This window comes from Lithobates pipiens, unplaced genomic scaffold (genome assembly GCF_037356315.1).
Source record: "Lithobates pipiens isolate NorthernLeopardFrog02 unplaced genomic scaffold, aLitPip1_a1.2 Scaffold_30, whole genome shotgun sequence".
Lineage (NCBI taxonomy): Eukaryota > Metazoa > Chordata > Amphibia > Anura > Ranidae > Lithobates > Lithobates pipiens.
Genome location: NW_027507791.1, coordinates 64,606,825 through 64,632,011, shown reverse-complemented (window position 1 = coordinate 64,632,011; position 25,187 = coordinate 64,606,825). Strand labels below are relative to the sequence as shown.

Here is a 25,187-nt window from a genome sequence, read left to right as displayed (position 1 = left end):
TGGCTTGCATACACAAGGTCACACAAAAGTTCTCTGAACTTTTGACCGTCAAGAATGCTGTGACATACAACACTACGACGAGCCAAGAAAATTAAGTTCAATGCTTCCGAACATGCGTCGAATTGTTTCCGAGCATGTGTAGGAATTTTGCGCATCCGAATTGCTACAGACAATCGGAATTTCCGATCTGAACTTTTTCCGTCTGAAAAATAGAGACCCTGCTCTCAAACTTTTGCTGGCGGAAATTCCGTCAGCAAAAGTCTGATGGAGCATACATACATGGTCGGAATTTCCGACCAAAAGCTCACATCGGGCTTTTGCCGGTGGATTTTCCGATCGTGTGTACGGGGCATTACACTGCAAGTACTGAGTCAACCGTGCAAGTGTAGAAAATCACTCCAACCGCACTTCAGGATGGTTAATGGGGTATCCGATTGGCCCAAGGTTAGATGCAAGGAGATTGACCCTCAAAAGCCAGGCTCCCGGCATATGGGTAACCACATCAGGCAAATCTCCAGCTCCCGGACACATGTAGGAGAAACAGCAAGCATCCGCACATAGTGTAAAACTGTGTCAAAATATTTAAGTTAATTTATTAAGTAGATGTGCACTTACATACAGTATTCACGGTATTATAGGTTTGTCACTTTTTTATACCACATATGTGTATGTTAGTTTTTGTTTGTACCCATAGTACAGCTCAAAAAGAATGGTGCGCATTTTCATTTTTATTCTTTTTTTATCCTGCCTAAAACACACTGACACCAATTTAAAAAAGTTTTTTAAATTCTACACAAAATATGCTGACCATGATCTCTGACCCTGAACTTGACCTTTGACCCTGACCCCAACAATAACTCTGGCAACCTCGATCTGGTTATTTTTTCTTCCTTATTTTTATGTATTTATTTTTTACACAATTGGGTGGTTTACAATTACTCTCCTGCTAGAAGAGGAAGATACAATGTATCATTCTCTTCATTCTGAAGGGGAAGGAAACCCAGGGGAGGGCTCACAGTGACTGTTCACTATGACAGTGATCAGGTGACCTGGAACCGTCAGTCCCAGGTCCCAATTGTTAGTAAGAGAACCTGGTCTCTGTGTGGTGCGCTACCAGCACAAAGGGAGGTAGGCATATATGGGGCCCCCACAAAAAAAAAAAAGCCCACTTCTGTGAGGCCGCATATATAAAGTACTCGCCTGTGTCTTTTCAGGGAAGATTTCTCCTGATTTTCTGTTCAGTGAGGGGAAATCTCCCTAGTGGAGAAACAGTAATAAAACCTTACAGAGGTAGACAGAGCCATGCACTTACTGAAATTGTCCCTAATTTCAAGGAGGCTGTCACTATTGTGGAACAAAGTCCCTTTGTTCGCTTTGTTCCTCATTTGTCCCTCATTTTGGTCTGATCTATACAGTTTTTTATAAAATGCACTTTTTATTTTTCAAAAAGTGTTTCCCAGCGCTAAACCTTTCATACAATTTCTAAATTCTGCATTTGTAAATTTCAAAAGCCAATATAAAGGAATAGTAATGGTAAAAAAAAAAAAAAACACCTGTGGGTTTAACTAATCATTTTTTTTGTATAATTCTCCTTTAAGGGGGCGTGGCAGGGGATGTGCCCTATGCCTACATACTTTTGCTAATAGGTGTCCCTCGTTCCCATCTCAAAAAGTTGGGAGTTAGGATATTGATAATGTGCTTTAGCTGTCATCATAAGGAAAGTATAGGAAGTGGTGCTGACAAGGCTTGTAAGCACTGTCAGGACTCTCAAAATTAGCCGCAATCCATTTCTGAATGTGCTTCTTGAAGAAATTAGGGGGTGACAGGAGGGAAGAGGGTTTTACCTTTTTTATCCTTTGCAGAATCTCAATTCTGCAGATGTCCTGAAACCTCTTTACCGCCTGTCCCTGTTCCCATGCACTACAGTGGTAGCAGGCTGCATGTGTTTTTTCACTGGGCATATTTCTTAAAGTAAAACTAAAGGCAGCTTACATATTTTTAATGAACTCTTAACAAAGCTCATGAAAATTACATACCGTATATACTCGAGTATAAGCCGAGATTTTCAGCCCTTTTTTTTAGGCTGAAAGTGCCCCCCTCGGCTTATACTCGAGTCACCACCGTCTGCCTACCTGATCAGGCATGTCATGTAGACAGACGGTGGCCAGCGTGTCATAAAAACATACAGCGGCCATTCCAGTATTTAAAAGCCGCGCCTCCTCCTCGTCTGATAGGCAGAACACTCAATTTCCCAGCAGTCAGTTTTCAGCCTATCACAGACATCCCCTCATCCTCATACCTCAGACGAGGATGAGCGGATGTCCGTGACAGGCTGAAAACTGACTGCTGGGAAATTGAGTGTTCTGCCTATCACAGACGAACAGGAGGCGCGGCTTTTGAATACTGGAATGGCCACTGTATGTTTTTATGACACGCTGATCGGTGGCTGCAGATGGGCACACGGAGGCATGCACAGGACACAAAGGATGAAGATTAGCACAGGTAGGCTGCAATGGACACAGGGAGGTATACACAGGACACAGTGAGGTAGGCAGATCTGCACAGGACACAGGGAGGCATACACAGGACACAGTGAGGTAGGCAGATCTGCACAGGACACAGGGAGTCATACACAGGACACAGTGAGGTAGGCAGATCTGCACAGGACACAGGGAGGCATACACAGGACACAGTGAGGTAGGCAGATCTGCACAGGACACAGGGAGGCATGCAATAGACACAGTGAGACATGCAGCTGCAGATGGGCATTGTTGACCCTCTTTGCCACTTACAGTAGCTGCTGCATTTCCCACCCCCGGCTTATACTCGAGTCAATAAGTTTTCCCAGTTTTGTGGTAAATTAGGGGCCTCGGCTTATATTCGGATCGACCTATACTCGAGTATATACAGTATGTTAATTTAATAAATACAATTATGATTACCTAAGCATACACCTGCAATTGCTTGCTGTAAGTAACCTGCCCTCTGAGCCTGCGCCGCTGGATTAAGATAGTGATGCTGGGAGGAGTGTTGCAGAGCTAGCACGTTATTGCCTTCCACTAAGCCAGCATCTGCATCTCCCACAGGGAACTACGGTTTCCATGATTCAATGTCCAGTGGACAATAGCAGAGTCTGGACATGGGCAGGGCATAGGTGGTGCATAAGGAAAGGAAGGAGCACCCCCCCAACCCCCACCCCATGATGTCACAATGCTGGGCTGTAGTCTCTTGAATGACATAATGCAAAAGGAAACAACAGAAACATTTGAAAAATTAGGAAGTTGGGTTGACTCCACAGTATAAGAGGATGACAAGATGGAGGGGGAGCAGGTACATTGCTTTATTTACTTTTATTTAGTTGACAAAGGCAGACATATTTTACATCCTACTTGGTTTTATTACATATTGCATATTTAGTTTTTTGACCTTAGTTATACTTTAATTGTTACCTGTAACTGAAAATGTGTTTTCACTGACCTTTGATTGTATAACAGAGTGAATACTTACACAATTTCTTGATGAAGTCATTGAAGCCTAGATACTCCAACCAGCACCAGGATGCATTGGTTAACCCAATACTTTTTTTGCCTACTTAAAACATTTAATTTTCATTAAGGCCCCTTTCACACATGTGGACCATTTAGGTCCACCTGTCAGTTTTTTCAGACGGACCTAAACAGACGCTCCATACATCTCTAAAGAGCAACGGATGTCAGTGGTGACATGTCCGCTGGCATACGATCCGCTCCACTCTGCTAAATCCAGACGGATGGTGGTCCTATTTGCCATCCGTCTGGCGAATCGGATGAAAACGGGCAGGCGGTCTGTTTTCATCTGATCTCGCCATAGAGGAGAACAGAGATCTAACAGGTCCGTCTCTACACAGTGAGCAGAGACAGACCTGTCATCCGTCAACTCAGCTAATTGACGGATGACAGATCTGTCTCTGCTCACTGCTCATTGTGGCTAATACCCAGCCAGGGCCTTTGATCCTCCCAGCACCTCCAATGGTCGATCAAGCTAGGTACTCCTGGAGGCTGTAGGTGTTATCCTCAATCAGCAGCCAAACGAGGATGCAAACAGATACAAGTTTTAGTCCATAATGTGCTCTGATGATCATGTTGGACTAAAACTTGTATCTGTTTGCATCCTCTAAACCCAGCACGTTGATTTGAACATTTGACTGCGTATTCAGGATAACACCTACAGCCTCCAGGAGTACCTGGCTTGACCGACCTTTGAAGGTGCTAGGAGGAGCAAAGGCCCTGGCTGGGTATTAGCCACAAGCTCTTAAGCTTGTGCAGCTGGGAAGCTTGCACTTTATGTGGTGGTGCATTCACATTGTCCTATAAAGTCGCAGGAGAAAGTCACTGTATTGTATTGCTAAAATCATTCACTTACTTTTCAGGACTGTTCATTTGTTAAATGTCATACATCACATTTTTTCGTTTTTTTTTGTCACTTTTATTCATCCACTTGCACTTTTTGGTTCCATATGTGATTTTTCATAATCTTTTCTTTAGATATATGGTTTGTGAGTGCAACTCATTATGTTACTTATCAGAGCAAAGGGGGCTGAATATAAATGCACGCCACACTTTTCACATATTTGTAAAAAAGTTTGAAAACCATTTATTATTTTCCTCCACTTCACAATTATGTGCCGCTTTGTGTTGGTCTATCACATAAAATTCCAATAAAATACATTTACATTTTTGGTTGTAACATGACAAAATGTGGAACATTTCAAGAGGTATGAATATTTTTTCAAGGCACTGTATAAATATAAACAATACTCTTGAAACAAAAATGTAAATTGAAGTACCACACACATAATAAAAGATTCACATATGACTTTATTCCAATAAAAGCCAGAGGCACAAAGAGTATCCAATGCACTTCAGGGGTCCAAAAATGCCTCCTTCATTAGGACTTAAGATTGAAAACATTGTGAATGGAGTAGAAGTAAACTAATGGTATTTCTTCTAAATGGTGATTTCAGCCAAAGCAGCTGCTGAAAAGGCCTGTGCTTGAAATCACACAAGAAGAAATACCATTAAAGGTCCAGTTAGCTTCTAGGAAGAAGTACGATTAAGGTCAAGTTTACTTCTAGTCCATTTACATGGTTTGCAATCTCAAACCCTGATACAGGGGGTATTTTTGCTCAACTAGTAAATTCTAGAAAGCATCAGAAATCAAACTGGAAAACTGAAAAACAAAGGGGAACCTTTATAAGACTTGTGCAAGCTGGAAAGCAGGCAGTTTTGTGGGTTTTTTTTTTACAGTTGTGCAAATTTGCAAATTACTTACCTCAAAACATAGTCTAAAATATGCAAGTATTCGTTACAAATAAAAAAAAAAAAAACAGAAACTGTACCTTACATGTCTTTCAGACCAGCTAAATTTTGCAAAACATCTTCCCCACCAACCAACTTTCTGCTGGCCAAGTTTTATAAATTCCCCATAGCGACATTTCTTAGCAGTGTTCACATTCGGGAAAAATTCTATCTAGCAAAATGTAGGCGAGCGCTTGAAAACACTACAGCAGCTTCTAAGACTTACTTTGTGTGTTTTTTAGGTGCGTTGGTCCAAGGTTAGCTGTGTAAAAAAGAAGGCTGGTTTTGTTTTTTTTCTTTTTTCATTTTATGTATAAGAAATGATCAGTAAAGTCAACATAAAATGAGAGACAAACCCTAGTGTCACAAATGTTGATCCCAATGGTGAAAACATACATTGACAAGCAACGGTCACACTACATAGTCATGTCATGTTTTTAGGTGAACAACACCAGGTGAAAGAACAACAATATAACATCCCACTAATTTGTTAACTAAGCTATTTCATTATAACATAGCATTTAAAGAAACATTACTCTTTAACCACTACAATACAGGGCACTTTCACCCCCTTCCTTCCCAGCCCAATTTTCAGCTTTCAGCGCTCTAGCGCTTTCAGTGACAATTGCGCAGTCATGCTACACTGTACCCAAATGAAATTGTTATCATTTTGTTCGCACAAATAGAGCTTTATTTTGGTGGTATTTATTCACGACTCCGTTTTTTTTTTTTTGCGATATAAGTGCAAAAAAAGCGGAAATTTGGAAAAAAAACAATATTTTCTTTTTTCTATTTGAAAAGAAATCCAATAAAATCAAATTTTGTCATAAATTTAAGCCAAAATGTATTCTGCTACATGTTTTTGGTAAAAAAAATTCCGTTAAGTGTATAATAATTGGTTTGTGTGATCACGGACATATGTACGCAAATGATCATGTACATATGTGTGCAGGTGATCACGTACATATGTGTGCAGATAATCATTGGGACATGTGATTTTAGTGGGACATATGTGGGGGACATGTTTTTATTATTAGGGACATGTGTTTTTATTATTTGGGGACATGTATGTTTTGGGGACATGTGTGTTTTGGGGACATATGTGGGGACTGTGTTTGTACTGTGTGGTGTGTTGTGTGTTTACACTACACTGATGATCAGTGAGTAAAAAGCTGTAAAAAGCAGCCCATACTCACTGATCATCAGCCGGCTGCAGCGTTCTGCTCTCCTCTCCTCAGCGGTGACTTCCATGTGAGGAGAGGAGAGCCGATTGCCTAGCAACCGGCTGTTTGTTTACATCACATGACGGCCGTGATTGGACACGGCCGTCATGTGATCAGGAGGGCCAATCACAGAGCCCTCCTGCCGATCTGAGATGTGCCGTGTCCGGGTGACACGAGCACATCGGGATCGCGCCGCTGCGCGGGCACGCGCGCGCGCGATCCCGCTACTCCTGAATGACGTTCCTGAACGTCCTATCAGGAGTAGACGGCTCCCACCCGGCCGTATATATGCATTGGCCGGGTGGGAAGTGGTTAAGCACCTGGTGCCTAATCTGCAGCTATTAGCAAACTCTTGGAGCTATATAAATCCTGTACAATAATAATAGTAAACATTTTTTCATAGCAGCCAATATTCTGTGTTTTTCTTGCCCAGGTACTTAATCACAGTGAAGGAGAATAAAACATTTTACTAAAGTTTACTCATTAAATGATTATGTATTTCATACTCTCTTGCTTTGTCTGTGCTGTCCATTCTTTTTATGCATTTGTTCCTCTGATCTTTTACACTGGCTCTTGCTTAGAGGACTATTAAAGGGGTTGTAAAGCTTTGTTTTTTATTTTCTAAATAGGTTCCTTTAAGCTAGTGCATTGTTGGTTCACTTACCTTTTCCTTCAATTTCCCTTCTAAATGTTTTTTTTCTTTGTCTGAATTTCTCACTTCCTGTTTCTCCTCAGTAAACTTCACACCATCATCCGAGTGGTGTTTAGTCAGCCAGAACAGCTTACTGAGGAGGAACAGGAAGTGATAAATTCAGACAAAGAAAACAAAGAAAAAAAACATTTAGTAGGGAAATCGAAGGAAAAGATAAGTGAACCAACAGTGCAATAGCTTAAAGGAACCTATTTAGAAAATAAAAAACAAACCTTTACAACCCCTTTAAGTATAGTGGCAGGTGTAATGTTAGCATGTACTGGACAAACGGAAAGCTGTGGCTAGTGGCCATGTTGTTCAGGAATCATAGGTGGGCCATGGCAGTTTTGTAGAACAGCTGCACATTCTACAGCAAATACTTAGGAATGCACCTACATAGTCTTCTATTTTAGAATTTCAAAAGAGCCTGTTCTCTCAACTTTGGGACAGCAGAAACCAGCACACAGGCCTTTTCACAGCTGTAAACAGCCAATTGAGATCTGGCAGGATGTCTATTTCTGATGACCAGACTAATTGTAAAACTATGACCAAATCCATCAGATTTGTCACCCATGGTTTGTAGGGCAATTAAAGGACCAGGAATACATAGCATGCCATAAAATGTCTACCCAAAACTAATGGAGATCATAAAAAGCAGTCAAGCATTATGCAACCTGCCGGAGACCTCTGCCCAATTCACAACCCAATCAAAATCCACACACATTTCATAAAATCAAACAGGACCAGGGCACATTAATATTAAGCTACCCCTAGTGTGACAGACTTATCCGATATACCCTTCTGTGTTTAGCATCCCTGGACATGAAATTCAATGCTGGACCATAAGTCCGTCTCCAGAACGTAACCGGTACATAGTGGGAGATATTAATAGAAGTATAAAACTGTATGTAAGGGAGGGCCAAGATACTGTCATAAACCCAGTAATATCCCATGGCCATGCTTAATTGGTTAGATGGCCTCTGTCAATGTCCCTTTGATTCCAGAGAAAAGGGAGATGCAAGGACAGTTTGACAGTTCTCATGTACCAACAAAACAAGAAACATCTATCAAGTTTGAGAATCAACACCTTGCTCATCAACTGAACTCTGTCAAAATAAAGGATACTGCAGGTATTCTTTTAAAACTTTTTTAATTCCCGTTGCTTTATTATCTCTTTATTTCTTGTAATACCCTTCTTTCTGTAAATATTTTATTTGCACCAATTTGATCTTTTCATTATTAACCGCTTCAGCCACGTGAAAATGTTACCCCCTTCCCGATAAGAGCACTTTTTACAATTTGGCATTACATTGCTTTAACTGACAACTGCGAGGTTATGTAGTGCTATACCCAAACAAAATTTGTATCCTTCTTTTCCCCCACAAATAGAGCTTTCTTTTGGTGGTATTTGATCACCTCTGTGGTAATTTTTTGCACTATAAACAAAAAAAAGAGCATCAATTTTGAAAAAGAAAATATTTTTTTTACATTTGCTATAATCAATATCCCCAAAAATGTTTTTAAAAAACATATTTCTTCATCAGTTTAGGTCAATATATATTCTTCTACATATTTTTGGTAAAAAAAAAAAAAAAATAATCAAAATAAGCATATATTGATTAGTTTTCGCAAAAAGTTATAGCATCTACAAACTATGGTAAAGATTTATGGAATTTTTGGGCATTTTTATTATTATTTTTACTAGTAATGGCGGTGATCTGCAATTTTTAGCAGGACTGAAAAATTGTGGCGGAACAGATTGGACACTTTTGACACATTTTTGGGACCATTTACATTGGTCACTGGTAGGGAAGGGGTTAACACCAGGGGGCAATCAAGGGGTTAACTGTGTTCCCTAGTTAGTGCATGGGGATAGGGCTGACTGGGGGAGGAGACATATCGCTGTTCCTACTTAGTAGGAACAAACATTATGTCTCCTCTGCCCTGACAGAACAGGGATATGTGTGTTTAAACGCACAAATCCCAGTGTTGGCTCTCAAGCCCATGATTGCGGATGGCCATTGGGTCCCCCACTATGCAGCGGGAATGCGTGCCCCCCTGAAGCTCTTAAAAGGAACAACACACCCATATGGGGTTTTGCCCAGCCGTGCCACTCTACCGATGTATATCGGCGTGAGCCGGTTGGCAAGTGGTTAAACCTCATTTCGAAGAGTGTTAAAATGGTCTTTAAGGCCTTTAATGCAAACAAATCCCAGTCTCTTGATGAGCGCTAGTGTAAAGTACAAAGCTTCTGAACAGTTCTGCCTGTGTTGACAGTGTGTTACAGACATTTATTCTAAAATCATAATTGGCATTGATAAGTATCAGAGTTTCCTCCTGCTTGGTGAAAAGGGGGTGGTGGTAGCGTAAAAGGGTTAATTGCTTAATTAATTGAACCCAGTGACAATCACTCTCAGGCTGCCGACACCTAGATTAGGTCCCACAAGCTGGAAAATCTTTGTGCAGGGTGCAGCTGAGAGTGGCATGTTACACAAGCGATAGCACAGTGTGAGATTGGCCAGTCCTTTGTCATGAGTTGGTGAGGAGGTCCGATATTCGCATTTGTCACAGCAGTCACCTCTGGTGTAGGATCTAATGGTTTTATTAAAAACAACATATTATGTACCCACAAAATAAAATGTGAAAGAGAGCACATAGTCCACGAGAAAGATTACTGTGTGGCCAGCTGACAGGTGAAGAGCTGGACGCCAGAAAGTTCTGCTGCTCCTGCTTGGCTCCCTCAATCCCAAGGACAGCTCTAAGAGGACGATGGTCTCCTGTAAAAGTGGGTTCACAGGGTGTGTTGCAAGGACTCCTCTTCTTCAGCTGACCCCCAATAGCTAGTAAGGGCTAGTAACAGTCCCCCACAAGCTCCAAAGCAGCGACTTGTAAAGGAACTGTAATGGCAGTGGTCTCTACCGTTCCATTGAGACATGTCTCCAGACTCCGAATTATGCAAGTGGCATGTCTGCACTCTTTGACTATCTTTTGTAGCATGCCTATAGCATCTGACTATCTAATAAAGTATGTCTAGTCCCTGGCTATTTCTGTAGCATTACATGCACGAAAAAGTATGTGCAGCTCTTTGGTAATGTCAGGAGTGATACTCATGGTGGGTTGACCACCACTGTTCTAAACACCTTGTTTTAAAATGTATTCCTGGGTGGTAGCAAAAAACAGCAACAATGTCATAATCCCCATTGAAGTTGGACATTTACTAAAAAAAGTCACCAGTAACATTAAGTAAAAAAATTTATTTATTTTTTCCAAAAGAAGTACTACTTTTTAAGATAATTTGGGAGAAGGAAAGGGTTAGGACCCGAGAAGAAAACAGGAAGAGCCCAGAATGCAACAAAAATGTTCCTGGTAGTGAAACAAACCCTTGCAAAAGCATAGTTAAAAAAAAACTTCAGGAAGTAGAAACCCATATGGATTCCTTCTGGGAAATGAAAAGCTTTCCAGCGTTCTAAAGGACTCTCAATCCAAATTCTTAAAAATCCAAGAACCATAAGTCCAATATGCTCATCCCATGCTTAACTGATCCAGCCTAGGCTACCTATAGTTATGATGACCTATGACCACTCTGGCCACCCCTGGAAACATCCCGCTTTCCCCTACCCATCTCCACTCCTCACATACCCCACTATGTCTACTTCTCACTACTTCCTAAAATCTTACTTTTTCCCCTTGTTTCACATGAGCTTGAAACCAATTCCTTGAATTATTTAATCAACATGAAAAAATGTCAAACATCTGCCACAATATCATTTGCTACCTACGGAACATTGGTTGATTAGAGAATGGATACAGGAATGATTGCTTACTCAAATGGTTGACCCCTGCTTATATTACATTGTACGTAATTACCCTGTGTAGGCCTACACCTCCTATTTAAAACCAATATACTGTCACCAGAGGGTCAGGGCTTTGGTGGAGGATCTAACATAAGTGACAGTTAGAGGTATGGAAGAATTTTAGTTCCACTTTCTGTCCAACTGGCGAGTGTCACATAATACAAGAATCCAGAAAAATACTAACTTGATGATTTAAAGCCTTGTCAGCTGTGTACAAACAGAATTAATACATTAAAAAAACACAACAATATTTGGCTGTAGATGGGATTAAAGCGAAATCTCAGAAAATGTAAAAGTCACCCCTTGTAGTAGGGCTGCACCTGCAAAGCAAGGTTTAATGGTTTGTTTAGGGCTAGGGGAAGGGCCGTCTTTAAGGCAGGGCAAAAGGGGCAGCTGCCCTGGGCCCCGTCATTGTTGTGGGGCCCAAAGCAGCTGCCTCATACTTGCCAACTATCCCAGTTTACACTCCCTTGTCCCTTGAGGTTTTAGTCCTGTTGTTGTGTACAGACGACTCACATGCAGACCCTGTGTTTACATGTAAATAACCAGCATTCCTATGTAAATAGCAGTGACATGCATATGTAAATAGCCGAGGCCAATGGCATTGATATGTAAATAAGGTAGCATTCATATGTATATCATGCCCCCTGCAGTGAGGAGATGATGTGCTGTAACCTACAGCAACCAGTGAGCAGTATTACTGTACAGTAATCTCTAGCAGCCAATCAACAAGCCGAAATCATGTGCTGTAACTTCTAGAAACAAATCAGTGAGCCTTAAGGAGTGCTGTAACCTCTAGCAACCAGTCAGTAAGCAGTAATGATATGCTGTAACCTCTGGCAACCAATTGCAATCGCTGCCTGATCTGATACAGTAAACTGATTTTAAGTCTAGCTGCTATTTATTGTATGTCTCAGAGAAGGTGGAGAGTGAAATTGCATGGGGGAGAGGGGCCCTAAGCAAATTTTTGCCCAGGGCCCAATCAATATTAAAGAAGGCCCTGGCTAGGGGACATAGATCTTCATTTCTATCTACCCAATCTTCTTTTTCTAAGGCATCACTGACATTGAGCGGAGCGTTTTTGGCCATTTTCAGGCTTTTTCAGCATTTGTATGGGAATTTTTGCACATTGCTTGAACACATTTCAGGTTTAACCATTTTTATTTTCTTTGCAGCCAAATGAAAGATATCAGGCTTTAAAACATATGCAAAACATGCATTTTTAGGTGCTCCCAGGCCTCGTGTTAGAAATCCTGCACTGTACAGACTACATGACAGGGCCCCCAAAAATATTGAAACAATACTGAGTGGGGTCTTGGTGCTCATTCACATGAGCACTGTGACCTATACAGTCAGAATAGTGTTTTCTTTAAAAATTTGGCTGGAGCCGTGAGACGGCAGCCTATGTTAGGTTATGGGGACAAAGAAGCTTTACAAACACAGCCGCAGGTCCTAATTTGACAGGTGGGTGTTTATGGCCTCAAATATAGACAGTGTGCATTCGGAGACAATGGTTCGCACCTGCACACCTGTCAAATTAGGACCTACGGCTGTGGTTGTACAGATGCTGCATCCCCATAAAGTAACAAACAGCCCAGCTGTGGAAACAGACTGTTCATTCACACTGTATGGGCCACAGAACCCATGCAAATAAGCGCTTAATTTTTGTCAATTATATTTTAGATTTTTTTTCACAATTCTGTTGGGGGAAGGGGGATATGCGTGAAATATCAGGGGTATATCAGATTCCTGATATCTCATCTTTGAATCAGAGAAAATAAATAAGGACACAGATCCCTAGTCATTTTTCTTCAGCCTTAGATGCACTGCAGTTGAATGAACAGGGAGCACTCTGCACAGAGACTGCTTGTTCATTCACAAACGAATGCATAGTAAACACAGTTTTCTATGCTTCAGTTATAATTGAGCACAGTGAGTGATCAGTACTGATCCATCCCTGCGTTCATTCAAAAAAGGAAGGGGCAAGTAAATATGACATTTATCATCCCCCTGTAAGCCCACAGCAGCCCGCGAGAGGAAGAGGAGGGAAAGCTGTCAGAATTACAGAGGAAAGGGTCACATGGTGGGCCCAGGCAGCAAGGGGAATTGGATCAAGAATAGGGAGAGTGATTGGTGCAGCACAGAGGCTATTACTAGAACTGATCCCCGTGTGGCTCTCCTTGCAGCAACTGGAAGCCGGTGGGAGGGAGAGGAGGAGACGCTAGCTATTAACTGCTACAAGAGGATTGGTTCCAATAATTGTGCCCCCCATTCTAGCATCAATCATCCTCCTTGTCCACAATCTGATTCCCCCTGTTGCCTGAGCCCTTCTACTGATACTGTATGATGGGGCCTGGGCTACGTACAGCCGGGCCAGTGGAATCCCCTCATCAGCGGCTCCGAGTGCTCTCACTCAAGTCAAAATGCATGAATGCCCCAAATGAAGCTTATGTACTTTTTCAAGCAACTAGTTTCAAGCCAAACTACTCCTTGGTGTGAAGGACACCACTGAACATAATGGAAATCCCAGTGTTGTGTGCTCAAGTGCATCTAAAGAAACTTAAAATCACTCAGCTGTATATGGGGTGTCAATCAAACAACAATACACCAATGCTCTCCCTATATAACTTATATATGATCTTAACAGATGTAAACAGTTACAGAATCCCCCTACAAATCTAAATATTTAATACAATAAAAGTAATTTTAACGTGAAAGCATGGTTATGCATTATTTTCTGCTGGGCACCCTTAGCCATACCAGAGGCCTCTAGCCAGCTTTTTAGGACAGAACCTTTCAGACCAACAGTCAACCACCACACCCTAGACCCTACTGCATTTTAAAGTTAAAAGTGAAAGTTCAGGCTATAACCATCCACTCTTAATGCTGCTTCCACACCCCTTTTAACTTCTACTCTAATTTCCCTGTAGAAGGAAGATGCTTATACTTACCTTTTCTCAGGGAGCTCCGGGGTCCAGTCATGCAATCTCCCAAAGGGCTGGCCAGCTTCAGAGGAGAGGAGAGATCGCCAACAATGGCTGGAATGCCTGGGTGATGACGTACCCCATAGGCTTACTATGCGGCATCTGTTGTTGGCTGTCCTTTCTCTCCCTTGAAGCCAGTCGCAGGGAGCCAATCACATGACCGGAGCACCCTCGGAATAGGCAAGTATAAGCATCTTCCTTCTACAGGGTAGTTAAAAGGGAGGGGAAAGGGAACATGTTTAAAATTAGATAGTTCTAGCCTTGGCTTCCACTATAACCTTTGCAGGAAAAATCATGGAAGCTGCCAATGTTGACTTGTATGAAGTTTTCTAGCCTTATGTGAACACGAACTGTCTGGCTGTCATGCTGATGTTCTTATAATCAACTGATTCACTAGCATACTTGTTACTAGTCAGTGACTCAATGTACTGACGCCAAAGGTTTTGCATTACAGCCAGGGTACTAGCATTTTGAGGAGGCCAGAAATGGCTGCCTCCATATTTCCCTTAAGAAAAATGTATTAAAAGATGCATCCCTGTCACTGTATGTTTGCACAAAAATTACCATGGGCCAGGAAAATGTGACTTTTCATTGCTCAGCACCACGATCCATTAGTGCAAGGCACTCAAACATAGAACCCATCAAGCAGATATAATGAGCAGTAAAAGAACAAACACACCAGTCGCCTCTCCAGTACTTTGCTCCGTGGATCCATGCCATGTGCCTCATCAGATCATCCATAGGCTGATCTATAAGACAGAGGCACCCTGCACACTCAGCACAACAATGGGCATTTATTGTGCAGAAAATCAGCACTGCAAGCTGAACTAATACATTCCTTCCCGAGAATGACATTTACATAGTAGCGCCAAACCATGCTATATAGGTCATTACACATAAAGCTGCTTACTGTGAAATCTGCAGTAAGCAACACTTATCCTTCTGAAAATGGTTAATTGAATACATTCAAACAGCTACATTCATCCTGACTAATTCAATATGTTCATCCACTAAAAATAACTATTAAAGTATAAAACCTTGCAATCCAAGCACTTTGCAAACAGCACAAACTGTTTGTCTTGCTTGAAGAATGATTATTAATAAATTATTCACAGGTAGGTTGCACAGACATACACTATGTTACCAAAAGTATTGGGACACCCGCCTTTATACGCATATAAACTTTAATGGCATCCCAGTCTTAGTCCGCAGGGTTCAATATTGAGTTGGCCACCCTTTGCAACTAGAACAGCTTCAATTCTTCTGGGAAGGTTGTCCACAAGGTTTAGGAGTGTGTCTATGTTTGACCATTCTTCCAGATGTGCATTTGTGAGGTCAGGCACTGATGTTGGAAGAGAAGGGCTGGTTCGCAGTATCCGCTCTAATACATCCCAAAGGTGTTCTATCAGGACAGCCAGGTTTCTAAATTTTCCAAAACTGCCTCGAAGGAGAATACCATCCTCCCTAGAAGATTCATACAGAGCCAAATGGAGGGAGGTTTGGTGCTCCTTATCTGATGCACAGATCCTTACGAGTGGCAAGAATATTCTTGCTTGAACCGTATCTAGTATCAGACCTACACACTTTAGACTTTGAGCTGGTTCCAAGGCTGACTTTTTGGTATTTCATGTTCCAGCCTAAGCTTTTCAAATACCACACTTTGCATATTATGCTCTGTCTAGAGCCTGTAATGAGTGATCTAGGATCCCTGAGCACTAGGATCCCCCGGGCCCTTAAAAGACCCAGTACTGGTGCTAGGATCTTTGTGAACACCCGCGGAGCTGTAGCAAGCCCGAAGGGTAGAGCCACAAACTGAAAATGACGTTCTTCTACTGCAAAACGTAGGAACCTCTGATGAGGCTGAAAGATAGGTATGTGTAAATACGTGTCTTTTATATTAATGGAGGCTAGAAAGTCTCCCCTCTGGAGTGAGGCTACTACTGAGCGGACAGACTCCATCCGAAAGGACTGTATCAGTAGATACTCGGTCCAGGCCCTGCGGCTTGCCCCTGGCCCTAGCACCCTGTTGGCAGCAGAAATGCCTTGATGCTGAGACATTGGAAGAAGCAGTCCCTGAGGTTTTAAACGAGGGAAGTGTGGTGCTTTTCTTCACAGGAAGTGGAGAACTCTTCCCTCTGGAAATCTTTTGTATATATCTGTTAAAATGATCACTAAATAAACGTTCCCCATAAAAGGGGAAACCTGCCAATAACTTTTTACAAGGAAGCTCAGCTGACCAGTTCTTAAGCCATAAGAGTCCACGCATTTGTACAGACGAGAGAGCCAAACAAGAAACATGCTGTACTGAATCCTTTTTAAGGCATCAATAGCAAAACACAGGGCTCAAGAAATATCTTGCTTTCAGGCAGATCATCCTCCTGGTTAGGCCCATCAGGCCATTTGACCTGATCCTTTAGAGACAGGCAAATACAAAATGCTGCAATAGCTGAACTGGCCAAAGAAAAGGAAGCCTTTAATAATGACTCCAAGTTTTTGTCAACAGGGTCTTTCAAGCCCTGTGCATTATCTACCGGACAAGCTAAAGAGGAAGAAAACCCTGTCAAAAAAAAAAAAAACACCCTGCAGGACAAAGGCATAATGAGCTAATATGCATAGCATACTAGCTCATTATGAATTACTTACCTGAGATCGAAGCCCCCGCATCTGCCCTCATCGGCCTCCTCTGACTGCGCAGTAGACATCAGTGCCGCTATTTCTGCCAATATCTCCTAAACATTTTTGGTTTGGGAGATATTTCTTGCACCTACAGGTAAGCCTTAATCTAGGCTTACCTGTAGGTTAAAGTGGTTGTAATGGGTTTATAACCACTTTAACTTATTGCCCTAGTGTTTATTTAGATTAATGGGAGCTGAGTTTACTACCACTTTAACTATTGGAGTCTCAAAGGGATACAATAAGCCACTGAGTCTTTCATCCCAACGGTGTCCACTTATAACTGAATTATGGTGGACTGACCCTTACAACATGGCACAAAGAGAACTGGTGTGCAATACCCATAGCAGCCAATCAGAATTCAAAGTCTTAGACTGATGAAAGCTGATTTAAAAATGGCTCTTATGGGCTACCCACTACTTACCTGAGATCAAAGCCCCTGAAGCAATCCCCCGAAGCGACCCTCGTTCACGTCCTCCGTTGCCGCCATGATACCCGGAGTGACTTCCGGGTATAGCTGCTCTGGCTCTGTGACTGGCTGGAGCAGCAATGACATCACTACGGCGCATGTAGGGAGCCATCGGTAACGGCATGATCGCCTTCACTAACGGCACACACAATGCACCTGACCCGTTGTCTACGACGCGCATGCACAGTAGACATCAGTGCCCGTTTTTAGGAAAATATGTCCTTAACCATGTAGGTTAAGGAGATATTTCTTGCACCTACAAGTAAGCCTTAATCTAGGCTTACCTGTAGGTTAAAGTGGTCTGTAAGGGTTTACAACCACTTTAAGTTCTTGTTTAAGGAAGAGACTGTTGCATCTACTGCTGGCATGCTCCATTTTTTAACAAACATTTCATCCATGGGATATAAAAGGGAAAACCTTTTAGAAGGAACAAAAATCCTGTCAGGATGTTCCCAATCAGCATACACTGCCTGTTCCAACATGGGGTGTAGGGGGAAGCCTGCCCGGCCTGAAGAGGCCTCAGGGATTCCAAAGAAGACCAGGGGGGCTCAGTCACCTCTGCAAGAGGCAACTTAAAAGGCAGAACGAACCATTTTGGTCAAAGTCAGAATAAGAATCAAAAACCTCTGTGACTGAGAGGCAGACATCAACTGGATATCTTCTTGTGCAGATTGCTCGGAAACAAACTCATCTGCCGGGCCCTCCACAGAGTCCTTCCCCAGCCTCCACCCATTCCTGCTCCAGACTAGGAGGCTCCAAGGAGGGGGAATCTGTCACGCTGCCTGCTACCCTGCGGGATGGAGGCAATCATGCCAGCAATCCTGTGCTCTAACCCGGATAGGGTTGAGTACAGTTCGACCTTAGTGATAAAGATTAAAGCAGCATTGACTGTAGGCACAATACCAGATAGGCAGTGGTTCAGATTGCCCAGAAGCCTCTGGTCTTTCAGGGGATACAACAATAGGGATACAATAGGGATACGAGTAGGTTCCTCATAACTACCAACGGCATTGGTGTGCCCTTCCCTGTAGTGTTAGTACCCCTCCTCTTTTATTAAGACATTTACTAGCCACAAAAAGAGAGTACTTGGGTGTAGTATTAAAACACCTCAGAAGGGAGAGCCTTTAATAGGACTCGCCAAGCCCCTATGTAATAATCCTGCTAAGCACCTTTAGCCTGCCAAGCAACACTTGGTGACTCATGTGACCTGGGTAAGGAAAAAATTAACCAATGCAAGTGTCTGTTCAGAGCTTGCTCTGTGTCCCACAGCTGCCTTCTGAAAGCACCGCATGCTTGGCATATACAGCTTAAATAAGCTGGGTGTGCTGCCCATTCGTGCACCAGAAAGTTCTGTGTGTGCGTGGTCCTGGCTGTATTCGTGTATCCTTGTGTGCCCAGTTAAAAGGCTACCGCGCATATGCGGCGAAGTCGCATGCACCAAGGCCACCAAACTGCTAACGGAGCATAGTGGCACTCTTGCGAATGCACGTGCACCCTGGTGAACCAAGGCGTAATGGCACACAGTCGTGCGCCATCATGCAGGTAAAAAAAACTGGAAGACACAAGCAAAACTAGTACACTTTGCAACCACCCACAGCTAGCCCAAAACTCCACCGTATGGTCACCGCATACAGGTGTCCAGCCTCTAGCTAGGTTGACTGATTGTTACAATCACTGGGACACCTCCACAATAATAAGTAAAGGGGTTTCACTTACCCGTCCAGGCGCAGGGCAGCTTAGAAACTAAGAACCCTTCACGGCAGGTTCCTGTCACTTGAGGACCTTCAAGGACTGGGTACCCTTTTCATGTTTAGGGTCCACTCCATTGGACCTGTACAGCACCCTGCAGGAATGCCTTAGCACTGTAGTGTCCAGGATTCCACTTCACAGGGTTCAGCGCCAGGAGGCCGCATTACAGGCAAAACCTTGCAGGATCTCGAGTCTTCTTTGCAAGGCTCGGGTACCATTTATCTAAGCATACAAGTCTGTGTCAAAATGGATCCGATCGGTCAATCCCTTGATTTGTGGGACTAGAGACCTGGAGCTCAGAGAGTTCAAATAAACCGTGCCATCCACCTTGCAGACACTGTTAAAAAACTGAAATGCTTCCTGTGTGGGAGGGATTATATAGGGGATCACTTTCTGTCTGAAGACCTTTGGTCTACCAGTGTCCATTCACCTGGTGATGGAGTATAACTCAGTAGGTAATGAATATTAGCCTGACTCTGTGTCCCATGATGCATGAAAAAGAAAATAGTTTTGCCTATAGTTCTACTTTAAAGGGGTTGTAAACCTCCACAGGTTTTCACCTCAATGCATTTTATGCATAAAGATGAAAAACTTCTTGTAGTGCTGAAGCCCCTCAGAGCTCCCCTTTTACTTACCTGGGCTCAATCGGTTTTGTGCTAGGGACGAGCACACCCGATCCAGCCGGTGTCTCGGGTCCTGATTGGACAGATTGATAGCAGCGCAGCCATTGGCTCCCGCTGATGTCATTTAAATCCAATGATGCTGGAGGGGAGGACAGAGCCTGCTGTCTGTCTCAATGGGCATAGCAGCAGGACATGGGAGCGGGCCCCCCACAGGACACGGGAGAGCGCTTTGAGATGAGGAGACCCCAGGAGCACTGCTGAAGGACACCAGAAGAGGGGGGTGGGGGCCAAAACCAACTGCACAGAGGAGGTATGTATGAAAAAAAAAAAAAACTTTTACATATCCTTTATATGTAGAATTTTAACTTTTTTCATTCATATTTTTCATTCAATTTTTCAGTAGTTGGTTCAAAACAACATTCTTTTTTCGATGACAAAATTTAAAGGAGCTGGATGGAAATTTTTTCTTGAACGCCCAATGCGGACAAGGATAACAATAAAAACTTGATAGAGGGTGAAACTCTTCCCACTCTATTGAAACCAAAAAAATAGATTTTGCCTTTTGATTGTGTGAACAAAGACTTCAGCTGTAAGCGGACAACTATATTGTGTTTCTGGATTACCTGAGACTTGTTTTTCTATTTGTCTACTAAACTGGACTCCATCATCCAGTACTGTTTTACAAGCAACTTTTTATAAGAGGTCATCAATTATTTATCAGCATTTTCTATTAGGGTTGTTTGCTGCAGTATGTATTTTTTATTCATTTCCGAACAAGTGAAGACAATGCTTTACCAATAAACAACTAATTACACAGCGCTCACAGCAGCCCATCTTTGTGCTGTTATTAATTATTTATGGTCTTTCAGTCGTACTCCTTAGTCTGCACAAATTTTAACAGGCTCTTTCAGCCCGATTATGTACAAAATGTGGTCATCTAAAGCTAACAATCTGGGTGCCCATGAAGTATATCTGACCCAAGAACAAAAACATAATATATTGCAGCTTACAAGTCCTTAGATGTGCTGGCTGAAATTTAGGGACGTTCGATTTTGCAACGTATTGTCAGAACAGCTGAATTATTGCAATTGAAAAGGAAGCTCCGTGTGGCATCTGTGTGTGTCTTGTTCATCATGAAGAGCATGCCGTGATCATGAAGCTGCTGGAAAAAACACTTCTGATAACAATCCCAGTTATTTAGTTTTTTATTTTTAGGTGCAGTTTGCGTGTGGTACCATAATACTTAAAGAGGAAGTAAACCCTGATGAGTTTACTTCCTCTTTGATTCTCTGCAAAGGTAAAGCATAATGGACTACTATGCATCGCATAGTAGTCCATTATGTGTCACTTACCTGACACAGGAGCCAGCAAAGTCACCGCTGTCCCTTGTAGTCCAGAGCATCCATCTTCTCGGTGGGTCTCGCTCCGCCGCTGTCATTCGGCCAAGCCACGATGAAGTCACTCCCGTGTATGCGAGCCGCCTCTCGCGGCATATCGCCGTTGACAGCGGCGCGCTCAGTGCGCCTGCGCGCCGCTGTCTACGGCTCATGCGCCGTAGACAGCGGTGCCTGTCTTTCAGCAAATATCTCCTAAACCGTATAGGTTTAGGAGATATTTCTTGGACCTACAGGTAAGCCTTAATCTAGGCTTACCTGTAGGTCAAAGTGGTTTGTAAGGGTTTACAACCACTTTAAAGCAGAACTAAAGGCAAACACACTTTTTTTTAAGTGTTGATAGAGTAAGGATGCGATATAGCATGTACATTTCTTTGCCCTCTGTCCCATTGGGAAGATTTTTATTCACTTTGTGTCCCATAACAGGAGGCCAAAACAGGAAGGGAGAGGAAATGCCACTAAAGTTAGGGAAGCCCTGGTTATCACCATGGTCAACATAACTAGTGTCACTTTGGAAAATCTTCCCTCTATTCCTGTCCTGGGGACAACAGGATGAAGAAAGAGAGAGAGAGAGAGAGAGAGAGAGAGAGAGAGAGAGAGAGAGAGAGAATCCCCCCCCCCCCCCCCCCATGATCAGGTCATTTTTTGCGATATGGCACTGCGTTACTTAACTGTTGACTGTTACTTAACTGACAATTGCGTAGCTGTGCGACGCAGTACACAAACAAAATTTGTGTCCTTCCCACAAATAGAGATTTTTTTTAATAGAATTTGATCACCTTTGCGTTTTTTATTTTGGTGCGCTATAAACCAAAAAAGGCTGACAATTTTGAAGAAAAAATCTATATATTTTTCACTTTCTGCTATAAAACACATCTAAAACACAAATGTAGAAAATCAAACTTCTTGATCAATTTAGGCCAATATGTATTCTGCTACATATCTTTGGTAAAAAAAAAAAAAAAAATCCCAATAAGCTTATATGAATTGGTTTGCGCAAAAGATTAATTTAAAGTTTTAATTTTCTTTACTACCAATAGTGGCGTGGCGATCAGCGACTGTGATATCGTGGGACACTAACACTTTTGACACTTTTGGGGGACCAGGGACACTAATACAGTAATCGGAGATCAGTTCCCACTGTGTATAGTCACAGTGGGAGCGGGCCTGCATGACCCAGACCTGGAAGTGTCGGATCATGAATAAACAATTTTTGTTTAACCATTTGCTGTCCATGCTATAGCCGAATGACGGCCACAGCGCAGACCTGAATTTCCGGGAGGCCGTCATATGACAGCGTCTTCTTTCCACGCTCCCTGTGCGCGCGCTGTGATCACGGAAGTCACCGAGACTCGGGTGATCACAAATCCGAATAAGGGGCAAGTCCTGGCCCCTTACCACGTGATCAGCTGTCAGCCATTGACAGCTGATCACATGATGCAAACAAAAGCTTGGTAATCTTTTTTTTCTCTCCTCACGCTGACAGTGTGAGAAGAAAAAAAAGGTCGATCACCGGCTTATCTGCAAGGGACATCGGTCCCGAAGAGGAAGAGGCAATTATGCCGCATCTGTGCCCACTAGTACTCCCTGCCAGTGCCACCTGTCATTGACACCTGCCAGTGCCCACAGTGCTCACCAGTGCCACCTATCAATGCCCATGAGTGCCACCTATCAATACCCACAAGTGGTGCCAATCAGTGCCACCTAGCAGTGCTGCCCATTAGTGTAACCAATCAGTGCCCATTATTGCCACCCATCACTGCCATCTATCGGTGCCCATCAGGGAACATCAATGAAGTAGAAAAATTACCTGTTTGCAAGTTTTTATAACAAATTATAAGAAATAAAAAACAAAAATTTTCAAAAGTTTGGTCTTTTTAAAAAAATTTTTTAACAAATAATAAAAACCGAAGGGGTGTTTAACTACCACCAAAAGAAAGCTCTATTTGTGGGAAAAAATTATATAAATGTTATTTGGGCACAGTGTAGCATGACTGCGCAACTGTCGTTCAAAGTGCATCAGCGCTAAAAGCTGAAAATTGATCTGGACAGGAGGGGGGGTGGGGGGGGTGAGGTTTAAGTGCCCAGTAAGCAAGTTGTTAATGTGTACCGTTTTCGTACGATTTTTTACAAGAAAAAATTCACGCATAATCAAAAACAAAAAAAAAAAACCTTTGTCTTATTAGAATTTTTGTTCATTGGTTCAGATTTGCTGTGAAACATTGAGAGAGAAAAAAAAAAAAATCGGACGAACGTTTGCCCGATTTTCTTACAGTGTGTGGGAGAATCTGTTCACAGGACAACTATTAGTTGTGCACTCCACAAATCTGGACTTTATGGAAGAGTGGCAAGAAGAAAGCCATTTTTGAAAGAAAGTCATAAGAACTCCTGTTTCAGTTTGCGATAAGCCATGTGGGGACACCGAAAACATGTGGAAGAAGGTGCGCTGGTCAGATGAGACCAAAACTGAACTTTTAGGCCTAAAAGCAAAGCATGTATGGTGACAAACTAGCACTGCACATCAACTTGAACACACCATCCCCACGGTGAATCATGGTGGTGGCAGCATCACATTGTGGGGATGCTTTTATTCAGCAGGGACAGGGGAAGCTGGTTGTTGGGAAGATGGATGGAGCCAAATACAGGACAATCTTAGAAGAAAACCTGTTAGAGTCTGCAAAAGTATTTGATCCCCAAGCAAAACAGGACCCGATGGAGAAATCCTGTTGTCAAGCACAGAGATGAGATGTTTCTTGTAGTTGGAGACCAGGTTTGCATGCATCTCTGGAGGGATTTTGGTCCACAAAAAAAAGATTGTTACAGATCCTCTCTAAATCCTTAAAGTGGTTGTAAACCCTTTAAAAAAATTCCCCAAGAAAAAAAACCTGCAAGACAAAGGCATAATGAGCTAGCATGCATAGCATACTAGCTCATTATTAATTACTTACCTGAGAGCGAAGCCCTTGAGGTGGTCTTCGTTCACTGCTCTAGCGGCCGACATCTCTCCGGGGGGTTACTTCTGGGTATCGCGGCTCCGCCGCTGTGATTGGTCGGAGCCGCAATTACATCTATGCGCGGTAGCCGCCGGTAACAGCACAGTACAACTGAAGCAACGGCACGTACAGTTTTCTTACGTGTGCATATGTCGATGATGATGGCACATACAAATACAGGGATATCTCCTAAACCATATAGGTTTAGGAGATATCCAGTGTAGCTACAGGTAAGCCTAATTATAGGCTTGCCTGTAGTAAAAAGTGGTTGTAAAGGGTTTACAACCACTTTAAGGTTTCTTAGCTGTCTCTTGGCAGCTTGAAGTTTCAGCTCCCTCCATAAATTTTCTATAGGATTAAGGTCTGGAGACTGACTAGGTCACTCTATGACCTTTATGTGCTTCTTCTGGTGCCACTTATTGGTGGTATGTTTTGGGTCATTGTCATTCTGGAAGACCCTTCCACGACCTATCTTTAGTCTTCTGGCTGAGGAAAGAAGGTTCTTATCTAAGATTTTATAATGCATGACCCTGTCCATTGATCCCTCAATGCAGCAAAGTTGGCCTGTACCTTTAGGAGAGAAACAGCCCCAAAGCATCATGTTTCCACCCTCGCGCTTGACTGTAGGCAGGGCCGGCCTTACCATGGGACCAGGTGGGACCATGGGTCCCGAGCGGCACTTTCAAGGAGGCGCCAAACTGACACCCAAGAGCAGTGGCAGAACTGCCACCCACCCACCAGCCCACCAGCCCGACAGCTCTGCAGCTTATCCCACTGTGAGGGAGCTTGACGCCACTGCTGTTAGAGGTGACAGGAGCGTGTGGGCGGAACACTCGCTGCCCAGAGGGGGAGTAGTCAGCGGGGGAGTGAGCAGGCGGGTGAGCTTGCGAAACAGGCCAGTCGGCGGGTGAGCTGGCGAACAGGCCAATCGGTAGGTGAGCAGGCTTGCTGGCCAGTCAGCAGGCCAGTGAGCGGGGAAGCAGAGAGATGACATCATCTCTCTGTGCAGTTCCGCCCTCACTGTGCAACCGCGGGCAGCAGAGAGACACATTTTTCCCATATATATCCCAAAATCAGGAACCCCAAATATGCATAGGTTTTCGATACATGCAGCAGAGAAGTAAAATCATTAAACAAGAATGTTTATTTAGAATTTTGAGATAGTAGGCATTTTCCCGTATTATACTCTAAGATTAAT

At 43.0% G+C, this 25,187-nt stretch overlaps 1 protein-coding gene across 2 annotated transcripts in view; it reads right to left on the bottom strand.

Annotated features, from left to right (window-relative positions):
* KCNH5 (potassium voltage-gated channel subfamily H member 5) overlaps positions 1-25,187 on the bottom strand; it is a 518,579-nt gene that overhangs the window by 349,588 nt on the left and 143,804 nt on the right. The window contains exon 5 of one of the 2 annotated variants that reach the window (XM_077464367.1): positions 5,563-5,598. The exons of the other annotated variant lie outside the window; for it this stretch is intronic. Within the exon in view, the coding sequence (XP_077320493.1) occupies positions 5,563-5,598 (36 nt within the window). The remainder of the gene's footprint in view (positions 1-5,562; positions 5,599-25,187) is intronic. 2 annotated transcript variants of the gene reach the window in all.